Here is a 27,942-nt window from a genome sequence, read left to right as displayed (position 1 = left end):
TAACTACTTAACGGGTTAACTAACACGTTCCCATTTCTGCTACCTTCCAACATGGCTGCACATGTGCCTATAATCAACATGGCTGGTTTCCTGCCAGCTAACAACATGGCTAGTTCAGCTTCACGTTGCCAGTACCCACTGGCCTTTGCAACATTCCACCTGACAAAAAGGGAAATGGCGGTTCTTGTGCCCATAACAAACACGGTTCTAGCTTTGCCTTCAATCTAAGGGCGGAAGCGGAAGTGACGTAACACACAGGCGCCTCGCTGCCGAGCTTTTTTTCCTGTTTAGTACGAAGTGTCCATGTGAAGTTTGTGCACCTTTCTCCCACTGGCCCTGGCCCTGGCCGGGGAGGTGGTTCTGGGGCAGCTGAAGCTTTGCCGTTCCTTTCTACGGGGCGTGGGGAAGTGAAGATGTCTGACACATGGAGCTCTATCCAGGCTCACAAGAAGCAGCTGGACTCGCTGCGGGAGAGGCTGCAGCGGCGGCGGAAGCAGGACTCGGGGCACATCGGTGAGGAGCGGGCGCGGGCGCGGACGCGGACGGGGGAAGACTCCGCGGGCCGTCCTGAGTGAAGGGTCCCAGGACGGGCGGGGCAGAGGAAGAAAGGGGGCTGTGCTTGGCGTCCCGCCGAAACCGCTCTTCAGGGAGCTACTGTGGCCCCCTTGGTTTCCCAGTCCCAACCTAGTGTATGTCACATAAGCAACGAGCCAAGTGGGCATCCCTGCCAAGGGGTCCTACCTTCTTTTTAAAGAATTCAGGTTATGAGGAACTCACTACCTAATAAGGTACTTTATTGCACTTTTGCACCACGCTAATCATTAGAAAAATTTTCGTAATATCGAACCGGAAAAAAAAATGCTTCTACACCTATTCATTGCCTCTGGCTCTGCTGTGTAAGGCCAAGGAGTCCAGTTAATCTCTACTTAAAAAGAAGAGAAATTTCTTTAAACTCTTTACCACTTGACATTCTCAGCTGTATGAAGATAATTATGCAGCAAACCACCCCCCAATACATGGAATCTTTTCTCCAAATTAACTCCCTTCAACTATACTTCTCTTGACTGTCTTTTCAGTACTCACCAGAAGATAGAAAATAATCTGCTTTAACCCTCTATAGAGAGTTTACATCCCTGACAATCTTTCTCGGGTGATTTTCAACCCAATTTTAAAAGTCCCAACACTAGTCAAGTTTAACTATCATGCATCCCTATCTTTATTATTGCTGTAAAAAATGATACACTGTCATGTAGGTGAGTCGGAAGGATACTGTTTTCAAGGAAATTGAAGTGTGTCTTGTCAGTGTTGAAAAGAGAGGTAGGTTAAGAGATGCAAGGATCTTTGGTCCCAGTAAAGTGGTCTGTTGATTGGTTAATGGTTAAGAGATGCAAGGATCTTTGGTCCCAGTAAAGTGGTCTGTTGATTGGTTAATGTGAAAAATCACTATTGTAGAACTGGATATTGTTTATTCCTCTTCACCTTTGATCCATTTTGACTCTATGCTTCTTGCTAAGGCAGTTTGGTGCTGGGCTCTCAGGAACATCTAAGTTAAAATGCAGTGAATCTAGCTCCAGCTATTTACTAGCAGTGTGACCCCCGGCAAGTCACTTAACCTCAGATTGCCTAGGTTTCCTCAATTGTAAAATAAGGAAATAACAGCATCCATTCGAATATTGTGCTTAGCACAACACCTGGCATGTAATAGGTTATTCCTCATCCCTTCCCTTCCCTTTTCTTTTTCTGCATATTGCCTCTCTGTAGTTTTGATTTTGTTTTTAATTGTTTTGCTTTATACTTAGTCATACAGATAGTCATTTTTTTTTATAACAGAAGATATTTCAAAGTTGTTTGACCATTAATCTCTCAGAGCTTCAGTTTCCTTATCTGTAAAATTAAGTTCATAATGGCCTTTGTGGGACTCAAATGAAATATTGTTTAAGTGTTTTGCAAAATTTTAAAGATCTTTAGAAATGTCAGATATACACATACCTGTACAAGGAGCATTCTTTCTGAATGTTATGTGTCTATAAATGAGTTCACACAGTATGTTCATTTTTATTATGCATGTTATGTACACATATACTTATATATGTGAACCGCTTGGCTTAGTAGGGTACTGGTACCTAGGTACTGGTACCTAGTCAGGACAATTGGAGTTCAAATACTACTATACTGTCAGACACTTAATACCTGTGGACCCTAGGCAAGTCATTTAACTTCCTCTGCCTTAGTTTCTTCATCTTTAAAATGTAGCTATCACTACCAGGAAAGAATGTGATATAGTAGCTGGAATTCTATCCTTGAAGTCAGGTATAGCTGGGTTTGAATCCTGACAGTACCATTTACTTACTAGCTGTGGGTTTCTAGGCAAATCATCTAATCTCTTCAGACCTCTCTTTCCTCAGACTATATTTATTAGCTAGGCAAGTCTGAAGTCTTCTGAGCCTCCATTTCCTCATCTTTAAAATGTGACAATAATAATAATGGTACCTACCTTATAAGGTCATTGTGAGAATCAAATAAGACTATATATGTAAAGCATTTTGCAATCCTTAAATTGACATGTAAATTGCTGTTATTATTTCTTCTGTGTTGTTTTGTCCATGCCCTCCCATAAATCCTCCATAGATCAGCCTAGAGGATTGAAGGATACAAATGTAACACACAGACTATCTGCTTATCCTTCATTTTGTCTTTTAAATTTTTTGAATTTTTATTGATAAATTTTGTTTTATCATATACAAATATACTTTTACAATTTAGTCCTTTACAATGTTTAGTCCCTGAAAATGGTATGCAAAATTTTATAAAAGTGATGTTTCCTTATTGACTCATAGATTTAGTCAGAAGGATCTCAGAGCATAATGGTTAAATTGGGATTTTGGCTAAATAAGAGAATTATAAAAAATGGTCACTGATTATTATCCCTTATCAGGAAAACTATTAGCAGCTTTTAACAATTTTGTTTTAATGGGAATATTAGTAAAAAAGAGGGAAATGGGGAAGGGAAAGAGGTAAGGAGACTGCCTAGACTACCCTAAATACTAATCTGGTGAAATGAAGCTTGCTCCCCAACAGAGTTCCAATCACCACGTGGGAATCCTAGTCACTCTTCAGCAAACTGGGCAGGATCCAGGCAAGGTCCCAATGCAGGAAAAAAAAACCTCATGAGTGAAGCTCACCGAGGCAGCACTGAACCCAACAAGAAAATCAAGAAAGTCATTAACTCCAAGAAGCTCCAAAGCCAAAAGTTGAAGTCTCTGAAGCCGAAAACTCCAGTCAAAAGGCCCACAGCTCCAAGTTAAAGTCAAAGTCCAAAAAGCCCCAAGGAGCCATCCTCCAAAGGAGAAGTTTCAAGGAGGAGTCTGTTGGATAGGAAGTTAAGGACTTTTAATATTCCTTTTTCCACTTCACTTCCTATCCCTTCTCCCCACTTGATGGGAACCAATCACAGTCTTTCAATTTGTGTAGCACTGCCAGGGGGAGAAGGGGGAAAGTGGCCTCTGGAGTTGTCACCTACTCTAGCAAGTGACTTGTGAACTCTCATACTTAGTGATTGATAAGGTCCTAAGAAGGAGTACTTAAGTTTTTGATTGATTAACTTAAAAGTTGTTGATTGATAGATAAAGAGAGTTTGATTCACTCTTCACAAAAGGCATCCTCCTCATTTTGCAGATGAGACTAAGGACCAGAGATATGAACTGCCTTGCCCAAGGTAATACAGATAACTAAGAAGCAGATTTGGAATTCAAGTAGAGGTCCTCTGGTTCTAAGTATAACCCTCTCTCCACCATACTACATTAATAGTACATAAAACCTTTATTACACTCGCATTTTATTGTTTATTAAAAGAAAGGAAGGATCATTGTTTTGTCAGTCAACAAGTTGTTATTTATTCCCTTCCCCTCCCAAATTCTTTACCTTCTGTCTTGGAATCAATACTATGTATTGGTTCTAAGGCAGAAGTAGGAATGAGACATTTGGGGTTAAGTGATTTGCCCAGGGTCATACAGCTCAGAAGTATCTGAGGCCAGATTTGAATCCAGGAGTCGGCAACTTTCTATGAAGAATTTGCTATTAGGTCTAGTGATACAAAGACAGTAAAAAATCTGCCCCTGCCAAGGAGCACATAGTCCATAGAAGTCCACTTCACCATGCAAATGACTGTACAAATAAGATATGTACAGGATAAAATAAAGATAATTGTAGAGGGAGACACTAGCTTTGGAAAGATTAGAAAAAGCTTCTTGTAGAAGATGGGATTTTAGCTGGGACTTCAAAGAAGCCAAAAGCCAGAGAATTCCAGGCATAATGGACAGCCACTAAAAATAGCATATTTGTTACAAGAAATTTCTTCTTTCTCCCACCCCCACCTGGATGGATAGGTGTGGGGGAGGGATAAACTTTTTTTAAAAATAGAAAGGTAGCAAGTTGCTACAGATGTGACATCGCATTAACTTTCAGATAAGATTACTGTATTATTAGTTTTACGTAACTGTTTTACTTTGTTTCAAGAACTCTTACAATGGGAATAATCTATAAATGTATGAAATATGAAAACAAAATACATCAATAAAACTTTTAAGTTTAGAGAGGGCAGCTAGGTGGCTCAGTAGACTGAGAGCCAGGTCTAGAGACAGGAGGTCCTAGGTTCACAATCTGGCCTCAGAAACTTCCTAGCTGTGTGACCCTGGGCAAGTCATTTAACTCCCATTGCCTAGCCCTTACTGCTCTTCTGCCTTAGAACCAATACATAGTTTTGATTCTAAGATGGAAAGTAAGGGCTTTAAAAAAAAATTTTTTTTTTTAAGTTTCGAAGACAAAGAGAACATACAGAGTGAAGAGGTGGAATAGATATTATCGAGGAGGCAAATGTCACTGGATTGCAGGATTTGTAGAAGGGAGTAAAATGTAAAAAGATTAGAAAGGAGTTAGGTTATAAAGGGATTCAAAAGCCAAATAAGGGGGCAGCTAGGTGGCTCAGTGGATTGAGAGCCAGACATATCTGGCCTCAAATACTTCCTAACCATGTAGCCCTGGGCAAGTCACTTAACCCATATGGCAGGGGTCCCCAAACTTTTTACACAGAGGGCCAGTTCACTGTCCCTTAAAGTAAAAAAACAAAATAGGAATGAATACAATATTTAAAATAAAGAGCAAGTAAATTTAAATCAACAAACTGACCAGTATTTCAGTGGGAACTATGGGCCTGCTTTTGGCTAATGAGATGGTCAATGTCCGGTTCCATATTTGTCACTGCTAGCCATAACAAGTGATGCAAGTATTCATCAGTTAGTCTAGATCTGGTTGGAGATTTAAGATGTTTTATACTGGAAAAAGTCTGTTCACAGACATAAGTGCTGCCAAAGATGGTTGCTGATGTCACAGGCCAGATCACCACTATCCGATGCCTGTATACAGTACTGGAGGCAGTGTTGGGCCTATGATACTGTATACCACTGTTCCTGGGATAGCAGAGGCTGCAGTGCTGGCTGTGATGGGCCTGTCACACCTTGCACAGGTGTTACAAGGGAATCACTTTAAAAGACTGATATATATTAATTTAAGGTCGCCAAGGAATCAGCTATGTAATTCCTAAATGAAAAACTCAAGTCAGCCGTCAGCCTTTTTTGGAGTTTAATTACAATAGGAGTAAGAAAGGAATTAGAGATAGAGAGAGAGAAAAAGGGAGAGAAGGGAATAGGGCTTAAATACCCCTTCTGTTTAGGCTGGGCCAAAAGGCCCAAGCCCTTAGATAGCTGGAGCAAAGAAAAGAGATCAGTCCCTATTACTCACGTGACCAAAATGGAGAAACAGTCTCAGAGGCCCCCACCTTCAGCTTCCTTCAGAGCAAGCCTTCACAGAGTCCACCGCAATCACCCCGACCAAAACTCCTCCACCTCCTCCAGTCTCCAGACCCTCCTATCTTTAAGGAAACCATCCAAGTTGCCTCCCCTCAGTCCTCACATCTACCAATCACTCTTCATCAATTTCCCTGTCAATGGAGGCTCTAGCTTAACCCAGGACCGCCCAGAGGTTTCTGGCTTTTGCACATGTCTGTTGAAGGTCATATTTTTCAAATGATTAAATCTTTACTCCTTTGCTACAGCCCTTTCTAAATCCTGTTAACTTGAGTATGGTAGAGATTGGAATAATTAAATTTTGATCTAGGCTGCAGCCCTTACTCAATCCTATTAGGACTGAATAGGGTGGAGATTTATTCCAAGTATCTCCATTGTATCAATTCTAAAATCAATCAAGACTCAAAGAAATTCCTGTTCTATGCTTAAGCATAGGTCAAAGTCCTTTCCATTGTTCAGCAAAGGGTTTCTGTCCTAAAGTAATCTTAAGAAGGGAAGAGAAGGAACCTCCCATGCCAATGGGGTTCCCATTCCAATAGACTATCAGTAAGAAATTTTCCAAGTATGAAATATCCCAATGGTGAAATTTCCAACATTTATAAGTCTAAGGAAATTTTGAGGTTTACACAGGCCCATCATTGCCACCATTATACTGGGCAGCAATATACACAGTGCGAAATCCCCTCCCCCAGATTGCCACTCACCATGCTGATGGCTTCCATTGTGCAGCCACATAATCTTTTGCGAAGTGCCTCATTCTCATTCTGTTACTCTCAGAACAAGGCACCATACAAAGGATTATGTCATCGGAAGTAGTACTGTACGTGAGCAATGCCACACTTTGTGGCACTGCCACATAAAGTACCCCAGGAGCACAGGATGTGGATGCATCCTGTATTCATCTCACTGATCACCTATGAAAGAGATGCCCCTTCTGGAAGTGTGGTGGGAGTTGGATAAATGGCCTCAGGGGGCTGCAATTTGGGGACCCCTACCCTGTGGGCTAGCCTTTACCATTCTTTTGCCTTGCAACCAATCCACAGTATTGATTCTAAGGCAGATGGTAAGGGTTTAAAAAAATAAGCTTTAAGCTTAAAAATGAATATCCAGATACTCCAAGTATTATATTTTATAAAGTTTATTAATAAATACTTGAAGCATAAGGAAAATAATAGCCTCAGTAAAGAAAGAAAGCTTCCTGGGACCCCACATGTGGCCACAGAGCGCAGAGTACCATCAGAAGAGAGAAAAACGGAAGAGTTACACACAACTTATTTACCAAATGCGAGGACACAATTTGGATGAAGGGAGAAGGATTCTGGGAGATGAAGTCCAAGGGTTCAAGATTTCTAATTATACAAAGCCAAACAGGATTTTATATTTTATACTGAAGATAAAACCATTAGAGTTTATTGAATAGCTTTAACTTTAATTAGGTAATTCCAGCATTATCCATTTTTTATCTGAGTTTTGTTTCCCATTAAATATGTTGTTGTAGTCATTGTTTATGTTCTTCCTTTGTTCTGCATCTTTTTATATATGTCTACTTGTCCAACCCTAAACTTTCTCCTAAACTATAGCCCCACATTACCAAGTGTTTACACTGGACATTTCTATCTGGAGGCCCTGTGGGCATCTCAAACTCAAAGTGACTAGAAGGGAATTTATTTTTTTTTCCAAATAGCTATCTGCCTTTTATACTTTACTATTTCTGATGAAGAATTACTGTCTTTCCAGTTATCCAAGTTTGAAACCTTGGTGTTATCTTTGAGACTTTCTTTTTCCTGAATGCTCATCTTCAGTGAGTTAAGGTTTGCTGATTCTATTGCTATATCAATCCCCTTCTTTACATTGATACAGTGACTACCATAGCTTAGGCCCCCATCATCTTTTATCTGGACTATTGCAAAATTCCTACTAGTTGGTTTCCTATTTCTAGTCTTTTTATCCTTCATCCTCTATCTCATAGCTACCAAAGTGATATAGCTAAAACACAGATTTATTGATCCCTTACTCAAATATCCTCAATAAAAATTCTCAATCATTAAACATAAATTTCATAGCCAGGCATTTAAAGCTTTCTATATAACTGCTATCTTCCTTTTCATATTTATTTCCTGTTGCTCCTCTCCATCTACCCCAATAGTCAAACTAATCTTCAAACTCTTCTATGCACATGAGAGACCATATTCCAACTCCTTGCCTTGACATAATTGGTCCTCTATGCCTGGAAGGTACTTCTTCCTCATCTCTGCCTTATAGTGGCCCTGGGTTTCTTCAGAGCATAGCTCAAATGCTATCTCTTAACCTGAGACCTTTCCTGATCCTAATCAAAGTTATTCCAAGGGTATTCAAGAATAAAAATGGAAGATTACCCCCCAAAATGAAAAAGTTATTGATAAACATATAAAGGATATTGGCAATTAAGGCTGATCTCCATAAAAAGTACTTGGAACTCTCAGATGGTTCAATATCAGAAACAAATATGATTTTTCCATGAAAATATTAGCATTTGATTTATAGCTGAGACCTCCTTTTGTGCTGTCTCCCCCAATAGAATGTGAACTCCTTGAGAATGAGAACTGCCTTATTTTTCCTTTTAAGGCCTAGTGCTTAATACAATTGCTTTAAACACAGGAAGCATTTAATAAATGCCTTTTAATGTATTCAAAAACATCATTCTGTATATCCTTTGTGTTGAGCAGTGAGCTACTGAAAACCATCCTTTGAATTTAAGCTTCTAATGTCCTGGACAAGATTAGTAGTTTAAAAAACACTTTCTAAGTTGTGCTTTATATGTCTTCATTGTTTTTTTGTTTTTTGTTTTTTTGTTTTTGGGGTGTGTGTGTGTGTGTAATCAGCTTCTATGATTGTAATTAGGATCATAAATTTCAGAGCTATGATAGTGAGATTCTGGTCCAACCTGCTTATTTTAAAGATGAACAAAGTTAGACTTTGAGGGTTTTAAGTGGTTCCTCCAAGGTCACCTGGAAAGTAAATAGCAAAATGAATTTTCTAAACAAGGTCCTTAGATTCCCACCCAGTCAGTATTTTTGCCATACATTGAGCCTTCCTCCTTTTAGAGTTCAAAGAGAATGTTTAAAAATTTTGTCCCTAATTTTGGTTTTGTGTGAGTATGTTCTTACAACAAGGACTAATATGGAAGGGTATTTTGCATGATAATAATTTTTTTAAAAAGAGGTCAAAATCTTGGGGGGAAAAAATAACCCCCAAACTTGGTTCTTGGAAGAAAAAAAAAAGGCATGAGAAGATACATCCTCCCATTCTTTTGTAGAGGTGGTGGATCTACACAAATATGAAATATTGCCTATAATGTCAGGTTTTTCTGATGTATTGATATATATTATTTTTCCCCCTCTTTTTCTTAAAAATTTGTTATAAGAGACAGATCTCTGAAGGGGGAAATTATCTATTGCCCCCCCAAAAGATATTAGTAACACTTATGTTTTAAAATAAATACCTTTATAATCTGTCCCTCCCACTACTCTCCCATTGAAAAAAAGAAGAAAAGGGAGGGGGAGGGAATCATAATCATAAACATGCATAGTCCCTGAAAAATGAATTTTTTCATTGACCATACTTGAAAATATGGCCAAAGCATATTGAGTTCATCACTTCTTTGGCATTCCTGTTTTATATTTGTTCTTCTGAATTTGTGGTGAATTGCTAAGCATTCTAAAGTCTTTGAAAGTTGTGAGATGATACTGACCCTCCATTTCACATTATTATTTTTAATATCCTTGACCTCATGTTCCATTCATTGTGTTTGTTTGTTTTAAGAATCTATAGATAGGAAAGAACTGGAAACAAAGAAGATGATCTGTTGGGGAATGACTACACAAATTATGACATGTGGATATAATGAAATATTACTATATCATAAGAAATAATGAATATGAAGAATTCAAAGAAGCATAGGATGACCAAGGAGTGCATAATGAAGCACAATATACATAATGACTACAACTATATAAGTAGAACAAAAACTGAAACTAACAATTATAATAATCAAGCTCTAGCTTCAGAGAATAATTAAGAAATTACACTTCCCTCCCTTCACTGCAGACATTTTGAATATGGATGTGAAATATGACACTGTCAAATATAGTTTTTGTGTTGGTTGGTTTTTCTGAACTTCCTTTTTTTTCCTTTTTAACTTTTTGTTACAAGAGGTGGCATTTGTAGGAAAGGTAGAAGCGACAGAAAATAAGAAGGAAAAATGGGAGAAAGAAAGGTCTCAGAAAGTTTGAAAACCATTACTCTTGCAGTCAGTTGTCTAACCTGTAAAGCTGGTTCCTTATAGTGCATTTATTGTGGATAGACATTGTGCCTGGACAGCAAACTTGGCGTAGAATCAGATAGGAGGAGAATAAGCTGGATTGCCTTTCAGAAATTGTGCAATGCTTTTTAATGACTCCAAGCTTTTCTCTGAAAGAATGGACTATCTTTTTAATATTAGTTTCTTTATGGTGCTGTGGTATTTATATTCTCACCACTTAGCATGGTGCCTGGCACATAGGAAGCACTATTAAATGCTTGTTAACTGATTTGACTATTCTATAGCTGTATGTCATGAAAACCAATTCCTAAAGATTTAAATTTACAGATCACCCAGAGGGCAATGGAGAGGCTTCTGTTGTGGGGGCTGCTTGAAAGTGAGGGATCCATGAATAGGCCACAGTGTATTCGATATAAAGAATTGATCAAAAGAAACAGTATAAGGGATATGCCCAGAAATAAATAGAAAAGACAGTAGGCTAGTCATATAATGAGAACAGAATAATCATCAAACACCTAGACTATATGCTGTAAGTAACGTCAGAAGCTATAAGGTTCTTTACCCCTCCCCCCAAGCATGTTGGAACACCCCTTATTGAAGATTTATGGGAGGATATGAACAAAACTCATGAAGATGAAAAAGCATGAATGGATTACTTTTCATTGTTGAAAGCAATACTCATAAAGCCTTTGAAATATGTGTAATTTAACTTTTTAATAAAAATGTCATGAATGTAATCAGAAACTTTAATACATTTTAAATTCTCCATATGATCTATTTCCTTGTGTTAGAAGGAAATAAAATTGGTCCAACACTATATTTTTAGTCTTACAAACTGTCTTGCTTGCTTGGTAACCAAACTAAATACTGAAGGAAAAAAATAGGGTCATAGAATCCTAGATTTAGAAATGAAAGGGATTTTAGAGATCTAGCCCAATTCCTTTCATTTTACAGGTGAGAAAACAGCAAGTGCAATAATTTGTCCAAAGTTGGACAAATGGTAAATAGAACCAGGATATGAACCCAAGGCCTCTGGCTGCCAATACTATGTTTTTTCTACTACCAAAAAAAATTCACTCAGTTCCCAAATAAATAAAAGTATTATGACCCTAGACATATCCAGATAACATTTTTTTTAAAGATTGTTTAAACTCCCCATATGAATGAAATTAATGAGACAGGTGCTTTTTTCCAAGTACTATTTTAGTAATCTTTTGAAATAAAAGAATTATCTTTTGTAAGCTTTTGGTGGTAATCTGCACTTCATTAAAAAGAGAAAACAATATCCTTGGCTTTGTTATTATACTAGAACAAAAGGTGTCTTTGCTGCTATATGTTTAATGTGTGGTAACAAATGCCCATCCATTCATTTCAGAGATCCATATATACTGGCTTATTAGTTTTCTAATATCTACAATTTTTGTTCTGAAACAATGGTTTGCTGATTTAACTAATTTTATTGGACCTTTTAGTATATCAAAAGGGTGTTGATGAGTTTGGAATGAGGAGGGAGTTTAAGTCAGTCTTGGTGTAAAAAGATAAGCACAAACATAATTTAATGGTGTTAATTGATCTTGGCAAAGTGGTAATTATTAGGTTGAGTAGAGATTATTGGACCAGTGATTCATTTATGGACAACTCAAATTTAGATGAATGAAATTAATTTATTGATGGAATATTATTATATTAGTTGATTGATAAATTATATGAATATGTATATAAAATTGTGAAATAAGTACTTTTTTCCCCTTGGAATCTTGAAAATAAGTAAAGGAAAATTCTCAGGGGGGATAACTTTCTGATTACTGTGCAAAAACTTATGAGGATATTACAAATCAAGATAGTTGTACTGAAATAAATGATCAGATTTGAAAAGAAGATCAACAATCAATATTCAATGTTTGTTATTTAACATGGTTCTCTTGGATTCCTGTTTACCTTAGGAAATACTGACTTGTTTGTAAAGAGTATGTTGATTATAATATTAACTAATACAAATCAAAAGAGTATTTTTAAATTTTTTTTTATTTTTAGAAAGAAGAAACGGTATTAGAGAAAGAAATATTCTTGTTCTAAAATGAAATAATTAATATTCAAGATGAAATAAAAATTAATTTTTTTCAGGAGCAGTACAATAGGTCTCAGAATACTGGGTTATAGTGCTTACAATATATTTGTGGGTAGAATAGTTTTATAAATGCTCTTCAATCAAATAACATGTTGAAAGAATTGAGTAATATCTTCCATCAATAGAGTAGCCAACATGAAGGGATCATTCAGTGAGTTTCATTTAAGTTAAAAGAGCCATCATCCAGCCAAGTTTACATGTGGCATTACATGTTTTGAATTTGTTAATAATAGATGTCATGGGAAAGTCAGAAGAGGTTACTCCTCTCTTTTGAATCTTTAGATTCCTGTGCTTCATTCTTATGAGAGTCACATACAAAGAATGGATATTTGGCAGGAAAATAAGGTAGTGTTTCACAGCTGCAGCTTTGAGAAAAGTGTTTAAAGAATCATTATTTGTGACATTTTGAGTAGACTATTCCCACACAGGATTTGGGGTTAGATAATAGTTATAAAGATAGAACACTTTAAGAATTCACTATGTTGTTTTGAAATTATGATATACAACTCAATAGTTTCTAACAATTTTCAGATTATTTATACCACTTTTGAATTTCTTGTACTCAAGTGACATGACCATACCCAAGGAAAGATTTCAGTAACAATAAAAATACTATAGGTTTGGTCAAGACATTAGAAATTTTCTTGAGTAAATGTAAGTTTCCATTTCCTGCATAACTGCCAAAGACATCAATATCATGTTAGAAAATTTCTACACAAAGTACAAGTGCACACTAAGAAAAATATTGCCTAGATAAAATGTGACCTACCTATGACATCAAATGAAAATTTCAGAATGTCCATATTATAATCGGCCCAGATATTCAAGATCAATTTAAAATCCTACACCTCCACTACAAAGGGAATCATCTAGACATTTCACTCTAACTAGAAATATTAATCATATCAGCACTAATCTACCTAATTTAGTTTTTAAAAAATTTCCTTTTGCATTACTCCCCCTCCCAAAGAACCATCTTTTATAACAAAGAATTGTTTTTAAAGAAAGAAGGGGGGCCGCAAACTTAGCAAAACTAATGAGCATATCAAAAAATCTGGTATTATGTATAGTGGATCATATCCTCAAACAACTATAGGACATTCCTTTCTGCAAAAATAAAATAAAATAGCTGGAGTTGCCTTTTCATATTTATTCTTTGTTGAATATGGAGCTGCTTTTTTTTTTTCAGTGACCTGCCTAGTGGTGGATTCTGAGTCAAAGGATATTTGAATATTTTAGCCACTTTGTGTTCATTATTCTAAATTACTTTCCTTAGTGGTTGGATTAATTCACAGATCCACTAGCAATTCATTACCATGCATGACTTTATACAACCCCTCCAACATTTAGTATTCTCTTCTTTTGTCATCTTTGCCAGTTTCCTGGTTGTAAGGTGAAACCCTGGGGTCATTTTGATTAGCATTTTATTAGCCTAATGTCAGTTTTACGAAATAATTGTAATCCAACAAATTAGATTGAGAAAAACTCACACAGAAAGGTTAAGACTTTCTGAAATTTTTCTTCTTTTTTGGAAGGGTTTTGCTTAAAATATTTTTATTGCCATCTTTTATTTTTATATCTCCTAAATCTCCCACATCTGTTAAATCCCCCTGTCCCTAGCTATCCCAAATAACAGATTTTTTTTCCAAAGAAAAGATGGGGAAGGGGAATTGGGAAAAAACTGATCCATGACAATACATAACTGAGGGTCACTCCTCACTCCCACCTCTGCAAAGGGTAGGAAAAAAATGCTCTCTCTTCTTCAGGGCTGTACTTGTTCTTAGTAATTTGCAACATTTCATTTTCATTTGTATCATGGTGATTCTTTCCACTTCCATTGTTGCAATCATTGTGTATACAGTATTATTTTTATGGCCCTGCTGACCTCATTTAACATCACTTCATGTATTTCCGTGCCTCTTTTTGAGATTTGTCACTTATATTATTCAAATCTTGTTGCAACAATTTCATTCATTTTTATTTATATCTTTGTTTTTTATGTCATCGTTATTTCTGAATGTACCCTTTTTTTCTCCTACTTGATTCATTTCAGTCCTCCTTTGTAACAAATACAACAGGAAAATTTGAGTTGGGAGGTGGGGGAAGGTAGTTCAGCCAAATCATTAATTGTGTTTGACTATTTATGCAGTATTTCACACCAATAGACTTTAACCTCTTCAAAGCAAAGGGGAGGTACATTTTTCTTAACTCTATAATCCCTGGTTTCCTTCATGACTCAGCTTGAATTCTTACTTCTGAAGAAGGCCTGCCCTTGTCTGCTAGTGCCTTCCCTCTTGTGGCTACTTTGTATGTCGTTTCCGTGTGTCTATCTGTCTGTGTACCAGTTAACTCCTCCATTAGAATATAAATTCCTTCAAGGGAGAGATTTTTCATCTGTATCCCTAGATCCTAGCACATAGATAATAAATGCTTTCTGACTGATTGATTGGTTGATTAAACTTTCCAGGGCCAAATTAGTGAATGAATTAATAAGCATTTGTTAGTTACTGTTTACCCCACACTATACTAGAGATTAAAAGGTGAATAGGAAGTAGTACCTGCTCTCAAGAAACTTACATTCTTGTGGAGGAGAAAATGTGTACATGTCTAAGTATTTGCCAAATTTATACAAAATACTGGGTATTTTTTGGAGGGAGGAGCCCTGGAGCTGAGGTAGAGGTGGAAGACAGATCAGGAAAGACTTTCTTTTAGAAGATACTTGAACTAAATCTTAAAGGAAACCAGGCATTCCAAGAGGCAGAAATGAAGAGGAAATACTTGTTGGTTATTATGATTACATGAGCTGTGATAACTTAGTGCCTCACTTTTTAAAACATTACAATATTTTCTTGGTTTATTGACTTTTACATTGGTTTAGTCTTAGTTGTACATGAAAAAATAGTCAATTTCTTTGCCTAGTTTTTATACTTTATGGGAGAGGAAAAAAGTGTTTGGTTTCATGCATATGTATTATGCTTTGTCCTATTTTACATCTAACCCATGATGACATTATAGTCAGAAGCGTATCTTTGTAGAAATTAACAACTTTTAGCTCCTTAACAATTAATGGGAAAATGGAATTCTCCTTAGCAAAGAGGATAATTATATTTAAGATGTAGCACTCTTAGCAGAATATCTTGTATATGTTAGCTTTTTCCTTTCAATTAAATTGTCAAATTTATTGAAATTAATTCCATAATATTGAAAATCTCTGAATGACCATAAATTTTGTAATCTTTATCTGATTGGCCAAATATTAGCATGACAACAAAACATCTTTGTAACTCACTGAAATGAGACTGAATTGATGTTACTTTAAAGTTATAATAGATATGAGCCTTATACAGAGTACTCCTGATTTTGTTTGGCTCTAAATCAACCAACATTTAGTCTTGCCAACTTTTAGTAAACACTTACCACTATCTGCCAGGCAATATGCTTAGGCACTAGAGGGTAAAAATGTAAATCTATGACAATCTTTGTTCTCAAGGAGCTTACATTCTACTTGGAGGATTCAGAATATTCACAGATTCACAGAAATGCTATGTGTTTGGGGAGGTGGGCATTAATAACTCTGGGAAAGAAGAGCCTCTTGGAGGTGACAGTTGAGTTGAACTTTGAAGGAAGCTTGGGTTCTAGGAGGAGTAGTTGAGGATCAAGAACATTTAAGATGTGGGAGGACAGCTTGTACAAAAGGTATATGGAAACAGAAAGTGAAATATGTAATGGGGAACAACAGATAATCCAGTTTAGCTAAAGGTTGAAGTGTAAGAGGGAAATAATGGGTAAATAGGCAGGGAAGATATACTGGAGTTAGTTATCCAATAGAAGTGATGAGGACCTGAACTTAGGTTAGTTGTGGTGGGAATAGGGACAAAGGATAGCTACTAATGATGTTGAGAAGGTATCTCCCAAGACTGGATAGGTGATTGATGGGGTAGGGTGGGGTCGAAGTTAGTGAAAGGAATCCTAGGTTGCAAACCTAGTTGATTAGAATGATGGTGCTCTTGACAGAAATTGGGAGGTTAAGAATAGTGTTAAATGTGGGAGGAAAGATTTGTTTTAATCCGATTAAGATGTTTATGGGACATCCACATAGAGATATCAAGTAGGCAACTAGAAATTTAGGCCTAGAGTTCAGTAGAGAAATTAGGTCTGTGTATATAGATTTGAAGGTCACCTACATAGCTGAATAAAGGGGAGCTGAAGAAATTACCAAGAGAAAACTTGTAAAAAGAAGAAAAAAGGAAGCTGGACAGAGCCCTGAGGTTTTGATTGATAATGATCCTAACTAAAAAGACTGAGAAGAACTAGGCAGACAGATGAGAAGAAAACCACAACAAAGCAGTGCCATAAAACCCAAGTAAAGAATATCCCATAAGAGAGTGGTCAGAAGTATAAAATGCTAAAGATAAAAAGGGATGAGTCCTGAGAAAATTTATTGGATTTAGCTGTGACCTTGGAGAGGGCAGTTTCAGTTAATGGTAAAAAAAGAAGCCAAATTATTAGGAACTGAGAAACAAGTAGGATATGACAGTGGAAATACCTTTTTCTAGAAGTTTGAATGTGTAAAGGAATGATAGGACAAAAGCTTTAGGGAACAGTAGATTGAAGCAAATGATAAGGATGGATGAAATCTGGGCATATTTCTAGGCAGAGGGGAAGGAGCCAGAGGATAAGAAGCAGTTTGAACATTTAAGTGAATGTGAAGGTTGATGGAAAGAGCAAATGACCATTGATTTGTCCTTGATCCTATACACTCCCATTTAGGTATGTGACATCAGAAAAGAAAAAAAACAATTATCCTTCAAAACTATAGCAAAAATGAGAATAGGAGATGATGTTGCAGTAATTTGAATTGTAGAATTGGAAAGGAGAGGGAGCTCTCTAGATTGTTTTGACTTTTTTCCAGAGAATTAGGAAGCAGGGTATTTCCTAGGAATTGTCTAAGTTTTGGAGGTTGAATGTTTGAGAAAAGGTTTGGAGTATCTGCTATGGGGAATATGGTGTGATTGTTAGTCAGTGAAGAGTAAAAGAGGGTTGCAGTCCAATTGAGATTGGATAACAGCCTAGAGAGGGATAGAGAAGTGGCAGGATAAGGGAGAAGTACCAAACCCACAGAAAGAAAGTATTTTAGAGTGGACTTCAAGAAAATTTTTTTCCCTTTTTATTAGATGGTAATTCATAAGGCAGAAGAGAATATTTCAAAGTCCTACTTCCTGAAAGCCTTCCCTTATGACAGTGACTTGACACCAAGTAAATTTGTTTTTCCTAATCAAAGAAGGTAGTCTAGCTTGAACTTTTTATCAGCTTTGGACTGCTCTTTACTGGTATCTAAACCAAAAGATGACCATGAAGGAAAAATAGTAGAGAAATTTACATTTAAGTGTCATGCCTAAGTTTATTAATCTTAGTATGTATTTTTGGAAAAGACTTATGCAGGGAATTCACCAGACCATTCTGGGGAAGAGATTAGAAAGTTTAATGATGGTTCCATGAAAGCCAAAAGAAGGAAAGGTCAAATAGACTTGGTCAGAGAATCTGCTTGGTATAGGAAGTTATTGCTGGGAAATCTGGGATTACTTTACAGTATCCATTGTGGCCAATGGTTGCATTATTCTTAGTCCTGCCATGTTCTTTTTACCCCTCCTTCCCTTCCTTTCTTATAGATCCTCGGAACCCAGAGGCAGTGCTGTCTCCAACTTTTCGCAGTGACAGTCCAGTGCCCATGACACCCACCTCAGGTGGCCCTAAACCAAGCACTGCTTCAGGAACTCCAGAGCTTGCCACAGACCCTGAGCTGGAAAAGAAGTTATTACACCACCTCTCAGACTTGGCGCTGACACTGCCCACTGATGCTGTGTCCATCCGCCTTGCCATCTCTACGGTAATGACATCTATGTGACGGAGGGCTGGGATCCCCCACTTTCCCTTTGCTTCAGCTCATAGCCAGTATCTTGTTGCCCCTCCCCAGCCAGATGCCCCTGCAACACAAGATGGGGTGGAAAGCCTTCTACAGAAGTTTGCAGCACAAGAGTTGATTGAAGTAAAACGAGGCCTTCTCCAAGATGATGCCCATCCTACACTGGTAACCTATGCTGACCATTCCAAGCTCTCAGCCATGATGGGGGCTGTGGCAGAGAAGAAGGGCCTTGGGGAAGTAGCAGGGGCCAGCACAGGGCAGAAGCGGCGGGCAGAACAAGACCCCACCACAACTACTACATTTACCAGCTCCTCAGCCTCTGGTCTGACCTCTTCAACTTCAGAGCCAGCCAAAGAGCCAGCCAAGAAATCACGGAAACATGCTGCTTCCGACGTAGATCTGGAAATTGAGAGTCTCTTGAATCAACAGTCTACCAAGGAGCAACAGAGCAAGAAGGTTAGGAATGGAAGTGGTGGCAACAGGAACCTAAATATAGAAAAATTAAGGGGAAGAATGGATATGGATATGTATTATAGGTAGCAAAAAAAGTACTCAGATAGCAGCCTAAGAATGGGGAAGATGTAGGCAAAGGACCATAAAGATCACAACTTGGAGATTGAGGGAATATTGGTTTTGGTTTTCTGTTTTTAATTTCTAGGTAAAGGATAGCCTAAGTAATCAGAATAAAAGACAAGATTTTTGTTTTCTAGTTTAAGCCTAAATTCTGTCTTAGAGGTCTAGGTTATGTAGACTTTGGTTAGTATTCTCTGTGTTCTGCCCTGCCAGTCATACATTTCCTCATTTGTCCTAATCTCTCCAAAGGTAGAATATATAGAGGTGTTTGTGAAGGAGCTGGTAAAGTCTATATAGTGAACCTCTTAAGCTTCTTTTATTATAGGTGAGTCAGGAGATCTTGGAGCTGCTAAATACCACAACAGCCAAGGAACAGTCCATTGTGGAGAAGTTCCGCTCACGAGGAAGGGCCCAGGTACAAGAGTTCTGTGACTATGGCACCAAAGAGGAATGCATGAAGGCCAGTGATGCTGACCGACCCTGCCGCAAGTTACATTTCAGGTCTTTTGAGAAGGGAAAAGGTGGGGTGACCTCCTGGGAATAAAACCATTGGGCATAAGTCCCTTTCAAAGCCATTGAGGCTCTTCCTTTACCCTATCACTTGGTATCTGAGGTTTAGGGAGAAGTGAGAAGTCCTGCCTCCATATAAAGTTATGGTCTTCCCTGAGGTATATATGTTCCTTTCCCTAATAGAACTGGAACATAAAAATGCCCTGTTTTTATGACCTCCCTTCCTAGAATAAGAAAGCATTTCCGAGTCCCTCTGACATGTAGACTTCAGGAAGGGAAATGAGTTAATTCTATTTAGGAAGCTGTAGAAAGCTTGTACCTGATTGGATTGTCTTTAAACTGTTCCCTTCCACCTTTGGTGATAAGAGAAGCTAAATTGGGGGGCAGCTGGAGAGCTCTGTGGATTGAGAGCCAGACCTAGAGATGGGAGGTCCTAGGTTCAAATCTAGCCTCAGATACTTCCTAGCTGGTGATCCTGGGCAAGTCACTTAACCCCATTGCCTAGCCCTTAACCACTCTTCTGCCTTGGAGCCAATACAGAGTATTGATTCCAAAACAGAAGGTAAGGGTTTAAAAAAAGTAGAGAGAAGCTAAATTGGTGAGGGGGGGTTTTCTAGAGTTTGGATCATGTCATCCCATATTATTTGCCATTCTTCCTTCCCTAAAGCTATTAATGGTAGAGAAAGAAATTCTAATGTGGGTAAGGACTGGCTTTGGAAATAGGAAAGATTTGGTATCTGCATTGTAGAATCTGATGCTGAGGCAATTTACTTTCTTCAGGCAGCTTTGAATTCTTTGGTTCTCTCCCACAGGCGAATCATTAATAAACATACAGATGAATCATTAGGTGACTGCTCATTCCTCAACACCTGCTTCCATATGGACACTTGCAAGTATGTACATTATGAGATTGATGCCTGCATAGATGCTGAAGCCCCTGGCAGCTCAGACCACCCCCCTAGCCAGGAATTGGCCCTTACACAAGGTGTTGGTGCTGATTCCAGTGTGGATCGACTCTTCCCACCACAGGTATTATTTGCTCTGGGAAATCCTGAGCCCAGTTAGAACTGCTTATGTAGGAGTGAAAAAGCCAAAGTTGTAGGAAGGGCAAAGCTATAATAGTTATTGCTTTACTTATTAGGAATGGGACTAGAAGTATAATTAAAGAGAGGTGAGGGATTGGAGATGGATTCAACTTTTGGAGGCGGGAAGATGACCAGTTTACCTCCCACACAGTGGATCTGTTGTGATATCCGCTACTTGGATGTGAGCATCTTGGGGAAGTTCGCAGTGGTAATGGCTGACCCACCCTGGGATATTCACATGGAGTTGCCATATGGTACCCTAACAGATGATGAGATGCGGAGGCTCAACATCCCAGTGCTTCAGGATGATGGCTTTCTCTTTCTCTGGGTCACAGGAAGGTATGCATATTCCAGTTTTAGGAATATGAAAATACAAAGAGGTGTGTCATAAAAGTACTGGGTGGGAAGCAAGATCCTGGGTTGTATTCTTAGCTCCTTTAAATTTATAATAAGTTAACAACCCATCCTAATTTGAACCTTGACTTCTCCCATTCCTGTTTTCATATTTAAGATTAGATTCCTAAGAGATAATGAAGATATGAACTCTTCTTTTTTCTCTCTAGAGCCATGGAATTGGGCAGAGAATGTCTGAACCTTTGGGGGTAAGTAGTAATCAGTAGGTTGTTTCTCAAATGATATAACTCCATATTACCTTTTCCTGGAATTTTCCAGTTTCCTTTTTTTCTCCAAACACTTTTGTAGAAGATGCCCTGGCAGAATTTGAAAGGCTACCTAGACTGTGCTGATTCTTTTATTTCCCCATAGATATGAACGTGTAGATGAGATCATCTGGGTAAAGACAAATCAATTGCAACGAATCATCCGGACAGGGCGAACTGGCCACTGGCTAAACCATGGGAAGGAACATTGTTTGGTAAGTAGCTATCAGGATAAGCTAATTAGATAGGATGAAAAGGGAACACTAGTTTGGTTTCTTTTTGAGGTACGTGATAACAGAAGCTTCAGGGATACATATCTATATAATCCATTTTCTGTCTCTGGTCAGGTTGGTGTCAAGGGAAATCCTCAAGGCTTCAACCGGGGCCTAGACTGTGAAGTGATTGTAGCTGAGGTGAGTACTTCCTTGGGTATCCCATAGCATTCTGCATTTTCCTCTCTGTGGTGAATTCTCACATACTCTTCAGTATCTCATTTCATTGTGGAAATACTATTAATTTCATAAATAATGATCTGGTTTTCAGGTTCGCTCTACAAGCCACAAGCCAGATGAAATATATGGAATGATAGAGAGGTTATCCCCTGGGACCCGCAAAATTGAGTTATTTGGACGACCACACAATGTACAGCCCAACTGGTAAGCCCCCCCCCCCCAGCCTATAAGACTGAATTGCCTTGCATTCCTAGTTGAGCTATTTGTTTGGTAGGGGAATTCTGCCCCCTTGTGGTTTTGAAGGATGTTTCTCACACATCCCATCCTACCCAGCAGCCCAATGGGAGGGTTCTTTCTCCTGATTGGGGTGGGAGGCTCACATGCTATGTCAGTTATAGTTTGGGCACTTGGGTCTCTAAGGCCTCTAAGAGGTTTGCCATCACTGACCTAAACCTAATCCCTTTCTAGTCTTAAACTACTGTTTATTTCATTCACCACGAGGTCTAGACTAATGTTTTCATGTCACCTGTGTACTGAAATGAGCACTTCTAGCTTTTGAGCTCAGAAATCATGTGTATATCTAAACCTCTTGCCTACATAAAAACTACACCATTTTTTTTTACCACAATTTGTGGTAGCGAGTAGTCTAGAAGTGTGTGGGGGGGGGGAGGTCCAATCTCCTTTGATAGTAACAGCTAAAGTAAATACTTTAAATAGGTTATTAAAAATTATTGGTCTAGACTTTCTGATTTTATGCTAATAAGTTCAGAGCTGTGCTTTTTCATTGCTACTTCTTATTTTCAGGATCACCCTTGGGAACCAACTTGATGGAATTCACCTGCTTGACCCAGATGTGGTTGCCAGGTTCAAGCAACGGTATCCTGATGGCATTATCTCCAAACCTAAGAACATGTAGAAGTACTTCTTTCCTGGATAGCTAAGCAGCCATAGAGATGCCTGCTGTAATTACTGCCCTGGACCTGAACAGACTTCTTTTTGGGGTGGGAGGGTTGGGGGAGAGGAGTGGGGATGACTTTTTAAATAAAATAGGACCATCAAATTCTATGTATGGGCTACAGCCATAATTAGTAGCTATTAGTACATATAGTATATAGAAAGGGGAAGAGAAACTAATCTCTGAACTGTTTACTCTAAAGCAAATACCAGCTTTTGCTATTCTTCATCAACTAATAGGTACTTTTTTCTTTTCAGAATTGCAACAAGTGAAAACGTACCACTGGATTACTTAACCTGGCCTTATTTAGAGGACCAAGAACAGTTTAGGGTATGCAGGGCTGGTCTACCCTCTAACTTAAATAAGAATCTCCTCCCTTGGAAACACTTGTAGATAAGCACTTTGTCAAACACTAGTGCTTACAGCCTCTATCTAACAAGTAGAGACATTTTACTAGAGGAAGGCATCACTCTGACCTATTTTAACCTGAGGTAACAAATCAGGTAAGGAGAGGTTGCAAAAAAAAATGCTGAAAATACTTTGTTTACAAATCATAAGAGAAAGAAATGAATGTATAGAGACCATAGAGCCATGTTTCTTCTCTAAAACATGAAAACCAGTACAACTGTAAACATGTTTTTCTCTGAGGTTCAGAGCTGTGTATTTTCTCTATCATTTTAATTATCTTTCAAGCAAGTCCTTTGAAAATTATACCAACAATTTTTTTCTTAAAAAGAATCAAACAATTCCCCTACCCCCACATCCCCATGTCTGTCTCAGCCACTCCCCTAACTCCTCTGCTGTCATCATTGGGCCCTCTGCTTATACTTCAATGTATAAAGCAGCCCCAGATTTCAGCAAACATGGTGGCCCTCCTCCAAAGCTTGGCCCCTATCCAAGAAAAGAAAAAGGAAGAAGCACGGAGGGCCATTATTGACTGGAATCAGGCATCACCAGAAGCCCAGCTTGTGTTTCACATACAGGCTGATAAGTTTTCACTGGCTTGGGCAATGGGACGGACTATTTCACAAATACCACTGTACTTGAGTTTCTGGAAGCCACCCAGGCCAGGAATACATCCCTAAAAAGGGGAGAAAGAGAAAACAAACAAACCCAGAATTACATTACAGATTCTCTTAAATTTTACCATGCCATAAGATCCCAAGTAATTCCCCCAACAGTGTGAGCCTCAATGAAGATGCCCAACAAATATAGAGAATAGGCTTAAAAATTAAGAGTAAAAAGCCCAGAAATACTATTCCCATTCTGCCATACCAAAGAAGGTTTGAGAGGCACAAAACTAAGCCTAATTATTTGTGAAGTACACAGAGTAATCTTGGTACTTCTACCTCCCTGATGTAAGCGAGTATGAATTTACTAAAATTTTTTTACAGCTAAAGTGGTAGTTCAAAGAAGGAAGTCGTGTATAAGATCTGCTCCTGATATTCTCATTGTAAACGGGCTTGTGCATGAGCTCAATAAGCAGCCAATTTGCTAGAAATTGAGGCTGACTATTTGTTTCAACCTCTGATATAATGGAAATAACATTAGCTGTGAAGTCAAACAGTCTGTGTTCAAATTTTCCTTCCAGCTTGCTTATTACTACCTGTGTAATGTGTTACTTGTAAAAATAGACTTGAAAACATTTTAAATCTTAAATAATGAATCAATAATAGTGACATTCCTGACAATGTAAGGAAAAATATGATGAAAAACAACCTGTAACTTAAGGTTAGCCTGGTATAGCTATTGGCCTATACTCATCTATGAGTATTTGATCCTGAGATAATGGAATTTATAATCTAGACCTTGAAAACTCAGCCACCTCATTTCTGTATGGCTTCTGGTTTGAACCAGACCAGATAAGCCTTGTGAACTCCCTAAGAAGTAAAAAGGACCTGAATAGCTATTATACTCACCTGCAATGCTTCACTACACACTCATTGCTGCAGTATTCATTGTCCCAGTCCTTACTCACAACTGGAGGATTCTCACAGCCTGACCTCACACATCGTGGCTGAGGGGAAAGTGTCACAGGAGACCCAGTCACCAGTTCAACATCCATCTGAGAAGGAGATTCAACCTATAAGAGGAAGATAGCCTTATTAACCTAACCCTACCTTGGTACTGGGTATAGGATCTTGTACTAAAGGCCTAAAGATTCGGGCTTTTGTAAATACTACCTTTGCCATTTAAAGGTTCAGATAATATCAAAGTATAACACACTAACAACTTAATTTGTAAACAAAGTATTAAGTGGAGATTCCTAATTTAGCTTCTCTTATCCATACACATCCCTTTTAGTCTTGTAAAACCTCTATTCTTGTAGTTACTACTTTTGAAGAAATCAGAACAAAAGGAAGACTAGGAAATAGTCTTCCTCAAGTAAAATAGGTAGTAGTTCAGGGAAGTCAAGCTACAAATCCTTTAAAAGGAAGGAGTTAAATATAAAATTTGTTTCTGAAACTTTTTCTAAGCTTGTTGCTAAATCACACAATTGCTAGCAAGTTATTTTGCTAGGAATTAGGACTATTTGTTTTAGCCTCTAGCACAATGGAAAGAACACTGGCTTTATTAAAAGGACCTGTGTTCAAATTCCTCATCATGCCCACTATGTGACCTTCCTGGACCTCAGGTTCCTCATCTATAAAATGAGGCAGTTCTGGATAACCTTTGAGACCTCAAGTTCCACAACTATAATCCTATGATAAGTTCTGAGTTCAAAGTGAGACTTTTTCCATGGAAAAGGTAGGATAATATTCTTGGAGAAGAGGAATCAACATGCCTGTGGTCCCTGCAAAAATTACTAGCCTTTCAACTGAATGAATAGCAAGTTCAAGCTTAACTGATACTTTCCTTCAGGAGGGACATGGTACACTCACTCCTTCTTACCAAGAGAACTTTTAGAGAAGGCATTCTTACCTCAGGTACAACATCTGTGATCATTTCAATTGGCTCAGGAGAAGTTTCCTCCACTGCATGGGGCTCAGGGCTGGTGGTAACTGGCTGTTCTGGGCTATTCTCCAGAGCAGGTGGGACTGAGGCCGGTTGAATATGCAATGTAGGTGGAGGAACAATCTTGATCTGCAGAGGAGGTGGCTGTTGGAGACTAAGACGAACCTTTTGCTGTGGGGGCTGCTGCATGGCTTGGAGTGGAGGAGGCTGCTGCAGAATGGTTACTTGTTGCTGACTAGGTGGTTGAGGCATCTGTTGCAATGGAGGGGGCTGCAGTCGAGGTGGAGGCAACTGCATAGAAGCAGCAGCTGCTGCTGCTGCCTGCAATACAGATCGAGTAACAATCTTGGCTTGTTGGCTCTGATCAATGGTAGATGTGCTGGTAGCTGCCTGAATTTGGCTTAACTGAAGCCCCTGGGAAGTTACCATTGTGGCTGGGATGACTGTAACCATGCCCCCTTGGGACATGGCAATAGAAGAAGTCAACTGGCTAGATGTCAACGTCTGTTTAGATATAATGATCTTGGTGATGCTGGTCTGGGCCCCTGTCCCACCAGATGTCTGGCTTGTCACATAGGATGAGAGGGTGGATTTAACCACAATAGACGAGGACAGGGAAGGGGGCTCTGTTGAGGCTGGAGGTGCTGGAGAGGCTGGCACAACAACTGTTGCAGCAGGAGATGGGGGAGGAGTCTGCTGTGGTGTCACTGGATCCAATTCCACTGTCTCCACAGTAGTCTAGGAGGTTAGAGTAAGACCAATAAGATTTATCATATACCCTCACTACCCACCATAAGCATCTGCTCAAAAAAAGGTATATAAATCAAAGAGGTGATTTCTTCTTCCAAACAAACTCTTGGAAGAAGTTGAACAGGTTTAGGCCCAAAGCTTTTCTGGCAACCTCATGAACTAACTCAGGAATAAAGCTCCCATGGGTCTCTAGAAGGGAATTAATACCAGGTATATTAGAAAAACATCTGCTTGAAAACATCTCACAAAAGACATCAGAACTAATAAAGTCATTTTGAGTATGTCCAAGTGGGCTACCAGCTTAACTATATGGCCACCTCCTAATTATCTTACCTGACACACCTGATTGGCTTTATAAGCTGCCAGGGCCTTCAAATATTCCTTCTTGGCAGCTTCAGTTTTCCTTTTGTACACCTACAAGCAAAAAAGACATGCCAATTAGCAAGAAATTAGGGAGGAAATGGTCTTCACAATATTTTTTATTTTCAAAGCACTTTTATTTACATTTTCCCCCCTGACTGATGAAAACCTGAGATGGTGAGGTTAACTGCAAATAATTGACCAAGCTGAGAAATGAACTCAAGTTTTAGTCAAAGTAGGGCGAATCTATTAATTAACCATGTAACTTCCAATTATCATTAAATATCCATTTTACACATAGGAGAAACTGAGGGAAAGGAAGGTTAAATAACTGTCCCACTTACTTAGAGAACTAAGATTTTTATAGTAAACCAGGCAGAATAATACAACAGGTCTTTATTATATATTGCATACTATGTAATAGGGATTAGGTAGAACACCATGGAAAGCAATGGGGAGGAAAGAAAAATTAAGGAGGAAGAGTCTGACAAAGGGGGGGTGTGGATTTATTGGTGAAGCTATCCTTCCTTGGACTTCCATCAAACTCTCTGCCTCTCCTCAGCATGAGGCTTCCCCATCTACATAGCCTGGCCTTTCCCAGTAGTTATGTTTTTTAGAAATGGGAAATTGATTTCTGCTTTATCTTCCAGGTGTCATGCTCAGGGAACAATCTGATAAGTTCCTACAAACTGCTTGTTGGGATGATTTTTAAAATGCATAGCTAAAGAGAAAAGAAATGGATAAAATAACTTAGGGGGGATGGGAAGCATAAAAGGAAATTCACTAATCATTTCCACAACATTCTATTACCAGATCATTTTTAACTCCTGGAGAGAAACCAAGAGTGGAAGACGAGCTTTCTGGTGCTCACACATGTATATAGGAAAACTGTGGGGGTGAAAAGTACGATGATTTAAAAAAAAAAAACAAAAAAAAACACTTTACCTTCTGTTTTAGAATCAATATTGTGTATTGCTTCCAAGGCAGAAGAGTGGTAAAAGCTAGGCTGAGTGGGGGTGGTAGGGTGTTAAGTGACTTGCCCAGGGTAACACAGCTAGAAGTACCTAAGGCCAAATACCCTGACTTTTGAAATATAAGTTGTAGGTTCAAATCCCAGCCCTACTCATCATCAGTAATTACTAGATCTGTGACCCTGGGTAAGTCATTTAACTTTACTGAATATCAGTTTTCTCCTATATAAAATGGTACAATCATGCACTGCCAACCCCACAGGGTCATGAGGATGAAATAAGAACTTAAATAAGCACTGTGTAAAGAGAAATGCCAGTTGTTATAATATGTTGTTGTGAAGTTCAATAAAGATTTTAGGTCAAGGATAACAGTGAACTCAGTTAATACTAAAATAAATGTTTGAGATGGATATGGAAAACATTAATATTTCAGAGTCTTCTTTTCTACTAAAAAAACTTT

At 38.4% G+C, this 27,942-nt stretch overlaps 2 protein-coding genes across 5 annotated transcripts in view; one reads left to right on the top strand and one right to left on the bottom strand.

Moving 5' to 3' along the window:
• Positions 1–238: 238 nt before the first annotated feature.
• METTL3 (methyltransferase 3, N6-adenosine-methyltransferase complex catalytic subunit) lies at positions 239–27,901 on the top strand. 3 transcript variants are annotated; one of them, XM_007479776.3, is made up of 12 exons: positions 239–513; positions 17,959–18,176; positions 18,264–18,668; positions 19,111–19,286; positions 20,108–20,324; positions 20,532–20,719; positions 20,944–20,982; positions 21,146–21,254; positions 21,387–21,452; positions 21,583–21,695; positions 22,296–22,367; positions 22,704–27,901. In XM_007479776.3, the coding sequence occupies exons 1-12, from the start codon at positions 414–416 to the stop codon at positions 22,837–22,839; spliced, it is 1,839 nt and encodes a 612-aa protein (XP_007479838.1). In that variant the 5' UTR covers positions 239–413; the 3' UTR covers positions 22,840–27,901. The 3 variants fall into 3 exon arrangements, with proteins under 3 accessions (XP_007479838.1, XP_001368986.1, XP_007479839.1); XM_007479777.3 differs by having other exon boundaries at positions 258–513; positions 22,296–22,453; positions 22,704–22,839; XM_001368949.5 differs by having other exon boundaries at positions 22,296–27,901.
• Positions 23,079–27,942, bottom strand: part of TOX4 (TOX high mobility group box family member 4) — a 19,830-nt gene continuing 14,966 nt past the window's right edge. For both annotated transcript variants that reach the window (XM_007479780.3, XM_007479779.3), the window contains 4 exons: positions 26,485–26,565; positions 25,369–26,139; positions 24,366–24,529; positions 23,079–23,527 (listed from right to left, as the gene is read on the bottom strand). In XM_007479780.3, the coding sequence (XP_007479842.1) occupies positions 23,467–23,527; positions 24,366–24,529; positions 25,369–26,139; positions 26,485–26,565 (1,077 nt within the window). In that variant the 3' untranslated portion in view covers positions 23,079–23,466. The remainder of the gene's footprint in view (positions 23,528–24,365; positions 24,530–25,368; positions 26,140–26,484; positions 26,566–27,942) is intronic.

The sequence above is a fragment of the Monodelphis domestica genome, chromosome 1 (assembly GCF_027887165.1).
Source record: "Monodelphis domestica isolate mMonDom1 chromosome 1, mMonDom1.pri, whole genome shotgun sequence".
In the NCBI taxonomy this organism is placed as follows: Eukaryota; Metazoa; Chordata; class Mammalia; order Didelphimorphia; family Didelphidae; genus Monodelphis; species Monodelphis domestica.
Note: the sequence above shows the minus strand (reverse complement) of the source record. Positions and strands in the feature narration are given on the sequence as shown.

Excerpts from the sequence above, each read along its gene's own strand:
- METTL3 (XM_007479776.3), top strand. The coding sequence starts at position 414 with ATGTCTGACACATGGAGCTCTATCCAGGCTCACAAGAAGCAGCTGGAC. Across the intron at positions 18,177-18,263 it reads TCCGCCTTGCCATCTCTACG|CCAGATGCCCCTGCAACACA; the intron begins GTAATGACATCT and ends GCCCCTCCCCAG. Across the intron at positions 21,696-22,295 it reads CACAATGTACAGCCCAACTG|GATCACCCTTGGGAACCAAC; the intron begins GTAAGCCCCCCC and ends TCTTATTTTCAG.